A 13,500-nucleotide genomic window follows, 5' to 3' on the forward strand; every position below is an offset into this window, starting at 1 on the left:
CAATTTAGGTGGAAACGTTCTTAGATTTTTAAGACCAGAAGAGACCACTGTGATCATCTAGTCTGACCTCCTGCATAACCCAAGCCATGGATCTTCCCTCACTTGATTCCTGCTTCAAGCCCAAGTCCAAACTGGAGCAGATCTTCTGGGAAAAACATTCAATCCAGATTTTAAAATTGCCAGTGATGGAGAATCAACCACACCCCTAGGTCAGTTGCTCCAATGGTTATTTACCCTCACTATTAAAAAGCTGCACCTTATGATCTGTGACCACTGACCCCCAGCACCCTAATCCCTACGGTGGCTTAGAAAATCCCACCAGGAATGCACAGTACGACCCGGATTCTTTTTCCCTCCGTTTTCATCATGCTGCCGCAGCTAGCACATGACCACTGATCTTCTGAATGACAGACTCAGGCATGACTGATCTTCTGCCTGACTGTGCCAGGGCACAGAAAGCCCCAATGAAGGGTGTCCCATGCCCCCTGGGGGTGCTCATTCTGACCTGTTTCCCCACGTCTAGCTCAGCAGAGGGGATCTAAAGCTGCGTTTGCACTGACCCAGGCACCTTGCAGCCACAGAGGCTGGGGGCAGTCTCTGCTGATGTGAACCCATGGAAGTCAATTTACACAGACAGAGCATCTGCTCTTGAATGTCTGCAGGGACATAACCACCCTCCGCAGAGCTCTGAGTCAGGGGCCTGAGTTCTCCCTCTCCCCTGCCTCTCTGGAGGGTACAACACCCTCTGCAGGGCTCCCAACCAACATACTAAAGCCCAGGGATCCAAGCCAATCCCCCCCTGAAATCAATGGGAGTTTTGCCATTGACTTTAGTGGGGTCAAGATTTACACCCCACGTCTTGCGCATGGAGTTGTTCTGGGCTACATGCCCCAGCTGCAGGCTAGCCTCGAGTGCTTTCATGCAGAGCAGATGATGGAGAGTATCATTTAAACTCATACCACAATGGGTGCTGCCATCAGTTTGAGATATGTGTGGATGTTCAGCGTGGTCAGTGATTGCACCATCGGAGTCCTCCTACACGGTTGGGTCAGATCTGGGACCCGCTGACAGTGGCAGAAGAAGAGCTGAGCAGACAATGCATCAAAATCTTCATGGCTAGAGGAGAAAAACAATACACTGAGATTGTATTTGTCCCAGCGCCGGGTACATGCCCCCGTGTCTTCCCTCAGTGATCCAGCCAGGGCAGCCACTCAGGGGAGGGATAGCTCAGTGGTCTGAGCACTGGCCTGCTAAACCAAGAGTTATGAGCTCAATCCTTGAGAGGGTCATTTAGGGATCTGGGGCAAAAATCTGTTTGGGGATTGGTCCTGTTTTGAGCAGAGCAGGGGGTTGGACTAGAGGACCTCATGAGGTCCCTTCCAACCCTGATATTCTATGAACTCTGTCAAATGTATTTAATTCCAGCTATTCCTTTACAGTCACCTGTCATAAACAGATAGTTAAGGGTTAGCGTCTCTTTTACCTGTAAAGGGTTACAAGCAGTGAACCTGGACCACCTGACCAGAGGACCAATCAGAAGACAAGATACTTTCAAATCTTGGTGGAGGGAAGTCTTTGTTTTGTGTTGTTTGTTTGTTTGTTGTTCTCTCTGGGGTCTGAGAGTGACCAGACATACCTACAGGCTCTCTAATTTTCTGTTCAAATAGTAAGTACCAGTAGAAGGCGGTTTAGTCTTTTTGATTGTTTTCTTTATTTGCAAATGTGTATTTTGCTGGAAGGATTTTAATTTGTATTTATGCTGGGGGGAAGGCTTTTCTCTAGTGTCTATAAGCTGAAAGACTCTAACATTTACCATCTAAATTACAGAGACAACTTTTACTTTTTTCTTTCTTTTATTAAAACTTTTTTTTTTTAAGACCTGATGGATTTTTCCCCCCTTGTTGAGGCTCAAGGGAATTGAGTCTGTACTCACCAGGGAATTGGTGGGAGACAGGGAGAGAGAAGGGAGGGGGAAAGGTGGAATTTCCTCTGTTTTAGATTCACGGAGTTTGAATCTGTATTACCTCTTGGGGAGGGGAAAAGAAGAGGGGGGAAGGTGCATTTCCCTTTGCTTTAAGATTCAAGGAGTTGAATCACAGTGATCTTCCAGGGTAACCCAGGGAGGGAAAGCCTGGGAGAGGCAATGGTGGGGGAAAGGGTTTACTTTCCTTGTGTTAAGATCCAGGGGGTCTGGGTCTTAGGGTCCCCAGGGAAGGTTTTTGGGGGGACCAGAGTGCCCCAAAACACTATATATTTTTGGGTGGCAGGAGCTTATCAGATCTAAGCTGGTAATTAAGCTTAAAGGAATTCATGCTGGTACCCCATCTCTTGGACTCTAAGGTTCAGAGTGGGGATTTATACCATAACATCAAATGTATTTAATTCCAGCTATTCCTTTACAGTCACCAACTCAAGTTTAAGCAATATCACTGGCATGGAAAGGCAGGGGGGAAAGTTAACGGGGAGCCAAGAAATGATTCAATGAGCTAAATCCCAAACCTTTCCACGGAGTTTTTCAAATGTCAAGTCTCTGTGTTCACAAGTGAGGACAAGACAATAATTGTGGAACATGGAAGCCAATCAAAATGTTCATCTGAGCACTCCACATAAGCCAAACATAACAGGTTGCATCTTGGGAAAATGCAAGCAATAGCAAAATTCCCATTTACTTCAACAGGACCAGGATCCAGGTGACAGTCTCCTTTCCTTCACCCGTCCTTGTGCACAAGGTGCAAGTGCACAACCTCACGTTGGAGATCTCCTAGTCTCCTTGAAGTTAAGGCCAGAAGAGATCATTACGATCATCCACTCTGACATCCTGCATAAGCCAGGCCACAGAATGTAACCTAGGGATTCCTGCACTAGAGGGAACTAACTGTCCTCAAGCCCAATAAACGGTGGTTCAACTGGGGCATCCATTGGATGGGCCAAAGCCACTCCACCACTCTCCAAAGGGAACCCGTTAAGTACTGACTTCTCTGCACCTTGCCTCAGAATAGTGTTCGTGTGTGGCCATCACTTGACTTCCATGGTGCCTTACACTCATGCAGGGTGACCAGAGGTCCCGATATTATCGGGACTGTCCTGATATTTACTTGCTTGTCCTGCGTCCTGACCAAACATCAGTCGGGATGCTAATTGTCCCCATATTTTGCCCTCTGGCGCACAGGCAGAGGGGGCTCACGCCCCCCGCCCCAACTCCACCCTGGCCCCGACTCCGCCTCTCCCTCCCCCATCGGATTCCTCCCCAAATCCCCACCCTGGCCCCACCTCCCCAGCCCCACCCCCTCATTGACCTATTGGATCCCTCCCCAAATCCCCGCCCTGGCCCCGCCTCTTCCCCAAACACACTGCATTCCTCCTCCTCACCTCTCCCTCTCAGGTTTGCGCTAATCAGCTGTATGGCAGTGCAAGCGCTGGAGGGAGGCGGGAGAAGCAGGAGGTGGCAGCCAGCTCAGGGGAGGTGGAGGCAGAGCGAAGGTGAGCTGGGGCGGGAGGGTGGGGTGTGGAGCTGCCGGTGGGTGCTCAGCCCCCACCAATTTTTCCTATGCTCCGGCTGCTCTTGGGTTTCTTTTTGTTTGTTTGTTTTTGTTTTTTCCTCCGCCGCCGGCTCTTGGCTTTTTTTGGGGGGGAGGAAGGGGTGTTGCTCCGCTGGCATCCCCACTCCCTCCCCCCCCACATTCCGATACTTCACGTCTGTCATCTGGTCGCCCTACACTCATGTCCCTTGACTTCAGTGGAACCAGGCTTGGCCCAAAGGAAATAGCTTGTTCACATTCCAGTTTTCAACCTCTACTAGGTGGCGGTTTGGTCCCCTGGCTAGGGCCCTTGCTTAGCAGCTGGGAGAGTGAGGGTCCGTTCCCTGCTTGACCACAGCGTGCCCATTCTGCTTGGGGCAAGTTGCAGTGTGCCTTGTTCGCTGTGCCTAAAACAGCGATACTAGCGTTGTCGTTGCAAGGTGCTCAGACCCTATGACCCCCAAGGTCACAGAACTGCCTAAAAAACATAAACCCACTGGTGTGATATTCCCATCCAGTCTAACCTGGGTGAGGTTTTTTGGAGTCAGCCAGACGCGGATTCCCGGTGTTTTCCAACACCCACAGACATACTGCATTGTCCTAAAACTTTGGCCCAGATCCTCAGCGGGTGTAAACTGGTTCAGGTCCAGTGAAATCAAGGTTGCTGCACCTCTGTGTCCTTCCTTGTGCAGGAGGTCAGACTAGATGATCGTATTGGTCCCTTCTGACCTACGAGTCTATGAGTCTAATTCACACCAGCAGAGGACTGAGCACCGTACGTCCCTCTGCAGTAGCTGAGGGCCCTGCTGAGCCGGGAGCACCCCCATGAGCACCTACACTCCCTGTCTCTTTACGCTGCAGCTGGCGGACTAACAGTGCAGCTTTACTCTGAAAGGTGACAGCAGGCCTGCTGCATTCAAAAGTGCTGTATTTTGTCCGGGTCCTCTTGCGGGAGGTGCCACAGAGCTGTCCCTCCCTCCCTTCCCCACCAGATCTGCAAGTCTGTGCTCTCAAAAGCAGAGGGGAGGCGATTGGTTGAGTGACGTTCAACCTGCAGCCAAATCAAGGGGCTCCCATCAGAGCCCACCTCAGTGTGACTGAAAAGGCTTGTGAATTGTTCCGAAAATTAATCTCTCTCAATTTGTAGCCTGAATGTTTCAAACAATAAGCAGGAGGGTGGGAGAGGGTCACTGAGAGGGGACCTGATCTGGAGGAGAATCTCCCTCTGTCCAGCCAAACGAGCACTGACTAAGGATTGTTTGCATCGCACAGTCCAGCCAAGCTCAACCTGGATTCCCTCTGAAAGAAGCAAAACTAAGGGAAACGCACTGACGCACCAGCTGAGCTCGAGAGCAGCACCTCAGGTTCCAGGGCCTGACGGGGAGGAAGCCAGGCAGCATTCCCGACTCCGTTTTGTCAGGGAGGTCGTGTATTTCATTGCTGATCCGGGATTGGCGGCACAAGTCACTTCTGGAAACCATTGCAAGTTTCCATGTGACGCAAAGGAACGGGTGGCATTAGCCGTGCTTTGGGAGAGTCCCGTGGAGCCACTGATGTCTATAGCACATCACTACGAAACATGGACAAGGGACCAGAGGTCATACCCTGGCCCCACCAAAATCAATGGAAAACTCCCACTGACTTCAGGATTTCAGCCCATGGTTTTTAAAGCTGGAAAGCTCAGTAGAATCCACGCGTCAGAGGGACACTGAGCTTCAGTGGTGCAGGGTGGCCCCAGTTGCCAATTCGCCATGTTCAATCATCTCTGGGGCTGCTGAATAAAAGACGGTCTTGTGTCTGGCCTGGAACTCAGGAGAGCTGGGTGCAAGTCCCAGCTCTGCCACAGCCTGCTTGTGTAACCCTGGGCTAGTCACATCATCTCTCTCCTACCCCTGTCTGTGAAGCAGGGACGATACTTCCCCCACCTGATGGTGAGACTGAATTCACTGATGTATGCGCAGCACTCAAACTCTCCAGTAATAGGAGCCACGTCGGCACATAGACAGAAACTGTGCCAGTCTATCGAGTGCTGGGAAAATAGGTTCTGATCCCGCTGACATCAACAGAAGCCGAGGTGGCTCAATGCCTTACAGAATAGGGTGCACAGATTGGTCTGATCTTCCACCCAGAAACATCAGCTTCCTCACTTTAGTGCTCTGTCCCTCCCTGCTCATCCCCAGAATCCTGACCTCTGGTCCCGTGTGTGACTGACAGAGCCACCAGCTCTCCCTGGTCTGACTTTCAGGGGTTGCTTAACGTTGTAAACGTTGGGGGGTTAAAACATCCAGGATGAGAGATGGGCACCACAGCCAGTTGAGGAGGAAAAGACACAAGCCCTGAAGAACAAAGCTTGGCCCTCAAGACACCGGGATATCTGCAGACCTGGCAGTCAGAAAAACCAGCTCTTCACAGATAAAGTGACTTCATTTGCTAGGGAAATGAGCGAGAAGCTGCCAGTGTGCCATCCCAGATGGTTTTTACAAGCTTTGGAGCACAGCTGCATTTTCAGTTCAGCGTTAGGGCAAAGGCTTGTGCCAGTTCTGCTGAAACTAACCAGGTTCACCTGCGTCTGCTGCTCCAACCGCAAACAAACAGATTCTGCCACATTTACAGCAAAGAGTTCTCTCCTCCGCGAGTAGCCTCGTTCATTTCAGCAGGGCTATTTATGGGGCACTCAGAACCTGGGTCTGCACTTCTTCCCACCTGGGACTGTGACCAAACCAAACCAACAGCATAAGCAGTTGAGATGAGTCCCTTCTTCCGACCGCTATACCCACCCAAAGTCCTTCGCCAGCGCCGCCTCTGTGGTTAAAACAAACTGGTGGGCAGTACCATATACAAAAGCAGCTTCCATTACTGCTCTGTGCTCTAAAAAATAAAAAAAAATGGGCTCAAGTTAATACATTCTTAGCCCACTACCTCACCCATGCTAAATATTACGGCCCAGATTTTCAGAATTGGCATCAAAAATAATATACGCCTGACTCATTGGCATGCATTTCAGTATACTCTGCATGGTGAAATGGATCCTTCTTTTAAAAAGAAACCAAGATGTTTGGCGATCTGGGTCAGAAACTCAGTTCTGCACCATCTAATCAAAAAACAGAAATAGCTCTTGAAGGGATATTAAGGTGGAAGGTTGATTTTAGCACCTGGTGTTCCAACTGCTGGCACATAGGCAAAGACGACGTTTGATCTTCCCTTCAGAGAATTTTCCAGATTCTGAAGCTCCACCAGCGTTGTAATGTATTTAACTTCGTTAAAGAGGAGGGCACTGAGAAGACAAAAATCTAATTTACAGCATTCTTCAAAAGAAATCCGAATTTTCACCCACAACTGCAGGCACAGACCAGAGCAGGTGCACCTCTGGCTACCTGCCTCATGAAGCAACAGATGAAACTGCTCCGATTTGCCCCAGTAATTCATTTTGCAGGGCTAAATTGCAACAACAGAGAGGCCAACTTCAGCTCAGCTGAAAAAGGTCCCCCAGGATGTACTCAGTTCATGTTTATGCAAAGCTTCAGGCAACAAGTGAAAAAACAAAGCAAATGATTTCACACAGATGAATGTTCGCTTTACTTACAACAGGGTATTGGCTACAATGGCATTCACGTCAAACAGGGCATCTGTGGGGAATTCTCTGAGCAATATGTTATCTCTGGGGAAGAGAACAACCAACCAAGTCATAAATCAACATAGAGGTTATTTATCCATGTAGCTGTACTTCCTAGTTCCTGATTCTTTTTGCAGATTCTAAGTCCAAAAGGGATCATTCTGATCTGACCTCCAGCATAACAGGCCATAGAAATCCTGCATTGAGCTCAATGCCTTTGATTGAATTAGTGCATTTATCTTTTAAACAAAATGCTCATCTGAGAGGAGACAAGAGACTCCTCTTAAATGGGACAGGTCAGTTAAAAGGAAAGCACTTGTGCAAGGGATATGAACACCTATGGGAGCTGGGCACCTAACTCACTTAGGTGCTTGTGGTGATGTCTTCAATCTAACAAGCCTGCAAGAGATCCAGAACGAACCCTGTATTAGCCCACTTTGCATTAACTTCAGCGCACTTTGGATCAGATCCTTTGTCTGGTATGGAGTCTGATCAGTGGTGAGCAAATGTAACCCACACTTACTCTGCTGAGTGGTGCTCTGTCTCCCTCTAGTGGTGGCTGGGCCACATAAGGTAGAGTTGACGGGGAATTTTTCATCAAACTGTTTTTCAAATGAAAATCCAATTTTCACAAAAGATTTTTGCCAAATATTTTCAGTTTTTCACCAGGAAAATCTAAATGAAATATTTCATTTTTGATCAGGTCAATAGCTCCTGAACCATGCAGTGCCTCTTGGGAGTTGTAATTTGGGTGCCTCAGCCCCCATTCTCCTCCATGGGCCAGGCTCCCTGGATGGACTACATTTCCCATGATGCATCATGGTCTGACCGCTGGCTGAACCTGTACAGTGCATCAAGGGAGTCATATAACCATGGTGCATGCAGTCATATAACCATGGGAGATGCAGTCCAGTTTTTTCCCCATAATGAAATCCTGCAATCTAGCAGACTCTTGTCTCTGTTCCTTGTAACTTCAGCCTCCTGGTTTGTTAAAAAGAAACAAAACAGTGTTCACTTACATGCCAGTTCTTGGTGTAAAATGACTGCAGTTGCCTTGTATAAATATTTGTTTCTTCCAGAATAACACCAAGCAACTTATCTCCAACAAAGTTAAGAAAATCACACTAAATTCACCGATGCACCTCTTGTTAGGTCTAACCCATTCCTTCCATTCCCATCCAGGGCAGTGATCTATATAGGGATACCTAATCCTACCTGGGCATGGAGGCGGAGGGGGGTAGACCAGATGACCTCTTGAGGTCCCCTCCAGTCCTACATTTCTAGGACTCTATAAGAGTGACTTGTAGTATCCACTCCAGCTATTCACCTAAGCCATGATTTTAAATTGAATTTTCTATACTGATTCATCATTGAAAGATAAAGGTTCCTCCCTGTACTTCCTGGATAATCTGAGAGGCTTCTAGGACTGGCAGCCAGCTGGTCTGCTACTGATGGGCCTGATCTAAAATGGAGGTCTTTCCACTAGTTTCAAAGGATCATGGTGGAAAGTGTCTCCTTCGTTGCTACAGCCTTCCAGTGCCAGACATGTCAGCTTGCTGACATGGTTTCCTTAAAACCTTGCAGCAGAGAACCTTTCAAAAACAGTATTTTATGTAGTCACCAGCATGCAATAAAACTCCATTCACCTGAACAGGTATGCTTTCATTAAGGCATTTTCTTTCCCACAATATCTTGACACATCTTCTTTGAGACAATTAACCTGGATATTTAAAACAAGTCGTTATAAATCTTGACACACAGACAGATATCTACAAATATATAAAGTTGGAAGCATTTTATGGTCCAACTGTACGAAAGAGAACTTTTAAAATCTACTGTATAGGCAAATGCAATTAAGCGATAATGTGAATGGGATCCAGTGTTACAATTAAGATTTTACAAGCACAAACGGCAGGAAATTCCAAGTCATGGTTCTCAAACAAACATAATTTGGCTGCCTTCATTCAGTTTCACTCAGTCACTCCTATAGTAAGCCCAAACTATGTTTGATAGCAATGTACTAATTTGCGTAGGATAATATTTCTGTCTTAACAGAAAAGGCCGAGGAAAATTTCTTTACACTTCTCCTCAAAATATTTGGACTGAAAGCAAGCATGTGAAATTTCAGCCAAAAGATCATCTTTTAGAAAGCTGAACCTGCCTCAGGATAAGGATTAACGGTTCAGTTGGCTGCAAAATGGTGTTTTTTCCCCCACAGTAAATGTAGATTTTTTCAGCAAAAACCTGAATATTGAAAATATTACCATTTAGAAATGCAGCCATTGTGCCTCCCATTGTCCTCTGTAAGCAGGCTCAGACTACGTCACTCATGATGCACCATGACCTCCCGCTACTAAAGATGGGAGGAGATGCATCGTGGGAGTCCCTGGCCACGATCCATGCAGGGAGACCCCTGCACTCACACGGAACCCAACTGAGCTTAATGGAGTTCCATGCAAGCCGGGGGTTTGCCAGCAGAGAGCCACCTCTGAGAGCAGAGAGCCAACAGAGAGCAGAGTCGGACAGATGACAACAGCACCTGCTCAACTAGCTACTTAGCACTGCTAGTGTGCAGTTTAGAGATAACTGTCTGCTGTGAACACATTAATACATCTGTTACACAGACAGTGACAACATAACCACCTGTACAGAGAACTGTCCTGCATGCCCATGTGATCAGAATTACAGCCCCAGCAGATAACAGGCGCATTATTGAGGAGTCTACATTTCTCAGCTAGGAAAATAAATGACATGTTCATTTACCTTCACCACGGAGATCCCATAGTCCTGGAGAGCTCCAACCGAGTTCTCTAGCTGTTCCAGAAACAGACGGACACCTGGAGAATCTGAAACACCAATAAGAGCTGGTTTCTCTGTATCTCTGGTCTTCTTGAGTATTAGGTAGAGTAGCTAGAACAAAACCTAATGTTCCCTAATCTCTCTGGACCAGACTGAGTTACCCTTACTCACCCTTAGGGTGACCAGACAGCAAGTGTGAAAAATCAGGACAGAGGTGGGGAGTAATAGGAGCCTATATGAGAAAAAGACCCCAAAATTGGGACTGTCCCTATAAAATCGGGACATCTGGTTACCCTACTCACACTGAGTAGTAGCTTGCTACACAAGCCTCCCCACTGATTTCTGCAGGGCTACTCGTGGCATAAGCTACTAGTCAACACAGATACGGGTATGACTAGCTGGCCTCATTTGCCTCAGTTTCCCATTTTACAGAGAGGGGCAATGTTACTTCCTGTTTCCCCAAGGAGGCACTTTTGGAGAGAAATACAACCTGCTTTTGGCAAACGAGTCCACAGGAGGAGTTCTTGCACACACACAGAGCTCCGATGAAGGCAGAGGTCTGACAAAGACACAGAGATCTGCCCAAGCAGCTCAACATGCAGGATGGATGCCTCCAACAGGAACAACAATAGGAAAGCATTCTCCTCCACACATTTCTATGATCATTGGGAATATGCTGGGGGGTTGGTATATTCCTGCTCTAAGAGATGTTCTTTCAAACTATTTAGGGTCTCAAGTTTTCCAAAAAACTGTGACCATCTGATTTTCACCATTACCAAAGAGCCTGTTCCACAGCTATAATGTTATTTGCTCTCATGAGCATGTGAGACTTTCCCCTCGAGCTGCTTATTTCCCCTGCGAAGCCAGGATAATGAAAACACATACATTTAAAATACATACCGTCTCGACTAAAATAAACCAGGGATGCTCTTCCCGGCTGCAAGCTGCTGAAATACTCCCGGGGGCTCAGCTCTAGCAGTGTATTTGCATTTCTTGCCGCAGCCATGGAATAAGTACCTAACAGGAGGAAAGAGAAGCAAGAAACCCAACCATTCTCTTGGGGGAGCATGATTTCATCTGTTAAAGTCACTGCAGAAGCCACATCTGGAAAAAAAAAAATTCTCTGCTGTTTACACAGATTTCCAGATCTGTGACTGTAATTTACAAATGTGACAAGGTCACTAAACACCAGTGATTAAAATGCCAGTTTATCTAACTATAAAAATAGCAGATGAATTCAGTTACAGCAAAGCTAATGTTGATTACAATCGCAGGCCATTCCTGTTTCTTATTAATTATATTTGCAACCCTCTGTGGTTGTGGTTTGGGGCTGGGGATTTTTTTGTTTGTTTTTTGTTTTGTTTTTTTGAGATGGTGAGAGAAAGTCAAGTATCCAGAAATGAAAACAGTGCCCACCTACACACATCTTTCAATACACAACCCCCCTCCCCCTCAACTCAAGTTCTTGTTAAGAACTGGTTAGGATCAAACTAGCTTCATGCACTCTACTGATCATGACTTGAGTGAACAAAGAGCTTCTCAAAAGGAAAAGGCCTGACTAACCTCTTCTTTACTCCAGTTTTACACCAGTTCCACTAGGGCAATGTAAGGGCCAGCCAAGCCTCTTTACTGTGAACAAATTGGTTAAGAAGAGAGCAGACACATGAGATGTTTATTGCATTTCCCCCTCATCCATGCACAGAAGGTGAAATTCACACCCCCTTCTCCTTGCGGCAAAGCTGGCGTGGGGGCCTCTATGAAACTTTGGGAGGTGGATCTAGCCTCCAACTTTTTTGCGCAGGACGTAGGGCAGCCCTGCAGTTGCAACTGCCATCCCTGGACCGGCACAGGGGCCAGAGCTCCTGCAGCAGGCTCTGTGTTGCCTCTCCCCTTCATGCTGCTTGGTGAGGAGTGGCCACAGAGCCCCCTGTATCTCAACGGGTGCTCTCTCCAGGGATGCCCAACCCCCACACACTAGCCACACTGCAACTTGGCTCTGTTGGGGAGCCTTCCACAGACCCTTGGGCTCCAGGTAACCTCGACACAGCAAAAATCATGCATCCAGTTCATCAAACCTCCCAAAAGCTAAGGAGTGCTGCTCTTCTCCAACACAAATAACAAGGTGCCTTTGCAAGAAGATTGGAGGATTAGAAAATGTCACCGGTATTTGATTCTTCTGTGTAAGGTTGGTTTGCAATATATGACTCAGCCACTAGATGTCACAGTTTGCTGAATAGAGTTCCAAACAAGGTGTGGTCCCTGGCAAACAAGGGAGACAAAGCTGGGATTCAAGCTGCATAGAACCCCCTTTGTTTTGCACTATAGCTGCAGATGATTTCTTTAGTCAACCCCTCCTGTTTAAGACAGACCATGAAACTGTATATTGTGACATCTTGTGCTCCCAGCTATAAGGGTTGCCAATTTTGGTTGGACGCATTCCTGGAGGTTTCATCACGTGACATCATCTTTAATTAAAGATTAATCTTTGAATCCTGGAGACTCCAGAACAATCCGGAAGGCTGGCAACCCTAACTAACTGAGGCTGTTTATAGCAGTAGTGCTCAAAAACAAACACAAAATCCAGCCACCCTCCAACAGCAGACAGAGTTAGTTGTGGATAAAATAGATAGTTTTTGTGGATACAGACTAACACGGCTACCCCCTGATAGTTAGCAAAGAGACAGAGCCACCTAATCTTAAGGTTCTCCCTCTTTGTTCAAGTACTCGGCCTTTCCTGCGATCTGCATGGAAAACAGGACACTTTAAAATACATGTACATACAAATTCACTTTATAGTAAGCAGGCTTGGAAGGATTAGATATTTATTGGTAAACGTCACTAAACACTGATTGCACTGTACATCTATTAACCAATGAAAATATATTTCCTTCTATAATAATCTAAATGTACATACACGTCGGGGAAGTAAGGAAAATGCTGTTTGAGAACTTAGAGTCAAAATTCAGTGATTTAGACTTTTGAATTAGCTTGTTACAAAGAGACTAGCAAATGAACAGTAAAAACAGGTATGATTTGTTGAATGACGGATATTTCCTTTGTATAGTTTGATACGTGATATTGACAATTTATGTCAACGGTTTATAAAGCCTTAACTCTTTGAATCTCAATGTCTAAATAACCGTCTGACCCCTCCCCAGCATTTCATACAACTGTGAAAATGTAAATTGATACACAGAGAAAAAAATGCTTAAAAATATTTCAATATTATCCATCAAAATTATAAAAATCTAATTCTGCCAAGATGACTAGTAAGCAACACTATCATCACATGCCATTGTGTCTGTCCGCTCCTTGTTGAGTGATGCTTAACATCCAGGGGCATAAAAAGTACTCCTAGGGAAATTCTGCACCAAAAAATTGAAAATTCTGTGCACAGTATTTAAAAGTCTGCATATTTTATTTGTCAAAATAACAATATATAATCATGCCAGTTTCAATTATTTCAGTAATTTATTTCAAAATACCTGTCAGCAAGTATGTAACAATACAGACAAAAAAATTCCCCCAGGAGTAGAGAGTTAAAAAAACCCTATGACAACCCAGTTCCTG

At 46.3% G+C, this 13,500-nt stretch overlaps 1 protein-coding gene across 18 annotated transcripts in view; it reads right to left on the bottom strand.

The window, feature by feature from the left end:
* Positions 1-13,500, bottom strand: part of TXNDC16 (thioredoxin domain containing 16) — a 77,299-nt gene that overhangs the window by 47,842 nt on the left and 15,957 nt on the right. For 12 of the 18 annotated variants that reach the window (XM_030562893.1, XM_030562896.1, XM_030562886.1 and 9 more), the window contains 7 exons: positions 10,831-11,034; positions 9,895-9,977; positions 8,778-8,851; positions 7,102-7,176; positions 6,671-6,792; positions 6,296-6,386; positions 960-1,116 (listed from right to left, as the gene is read on the bottom strand). In XM_030562893.1, the coding sequence (XP_030418753.1) occupies positions 960-1,116; positions 6,296-6,386; positions 6,671-6,792; positions 7,102-7,176; positions 8,778-8,851; positions 9,895-9,977; positions 10,831-10,999 (771 nt within the window). In that variant the 5' untranslated portion in view covers positions 11,000-11,034. Of the gene's footprint in view, positions 1-959; positions 1,117-6,295; positions 6,387-6,670; positions 6,793-7,101; positions 7,177-8,777; positions 8,852-9,894; positions 9,978-10,830; positions 11,035-11,493; positions 11,560-12,091; positions 12,190-13,500 lie in introns of all 18 variants that reach the window. The other 6 variants (XM_030562899.1, XM_030562897.1, XM_030562898.1 and 3 more) reach the window with 3 other exon arrangements.

This window comes from Gopherus evgoodei, chromosome 4 (assembly GCF_007399415.2).
Source record: "Gopherus evgoodei ecotype Sinaloan lineage chromosome 4, rGopEvg1_v1.p, whole genome shotgun sequence".
NCBI classification, from domain to species: domain Eukaryota; kingdom Metazoa; phylum Chordata; order Testudines; family Testudinidae; genus Gopherus; species Gopherus evgoodei.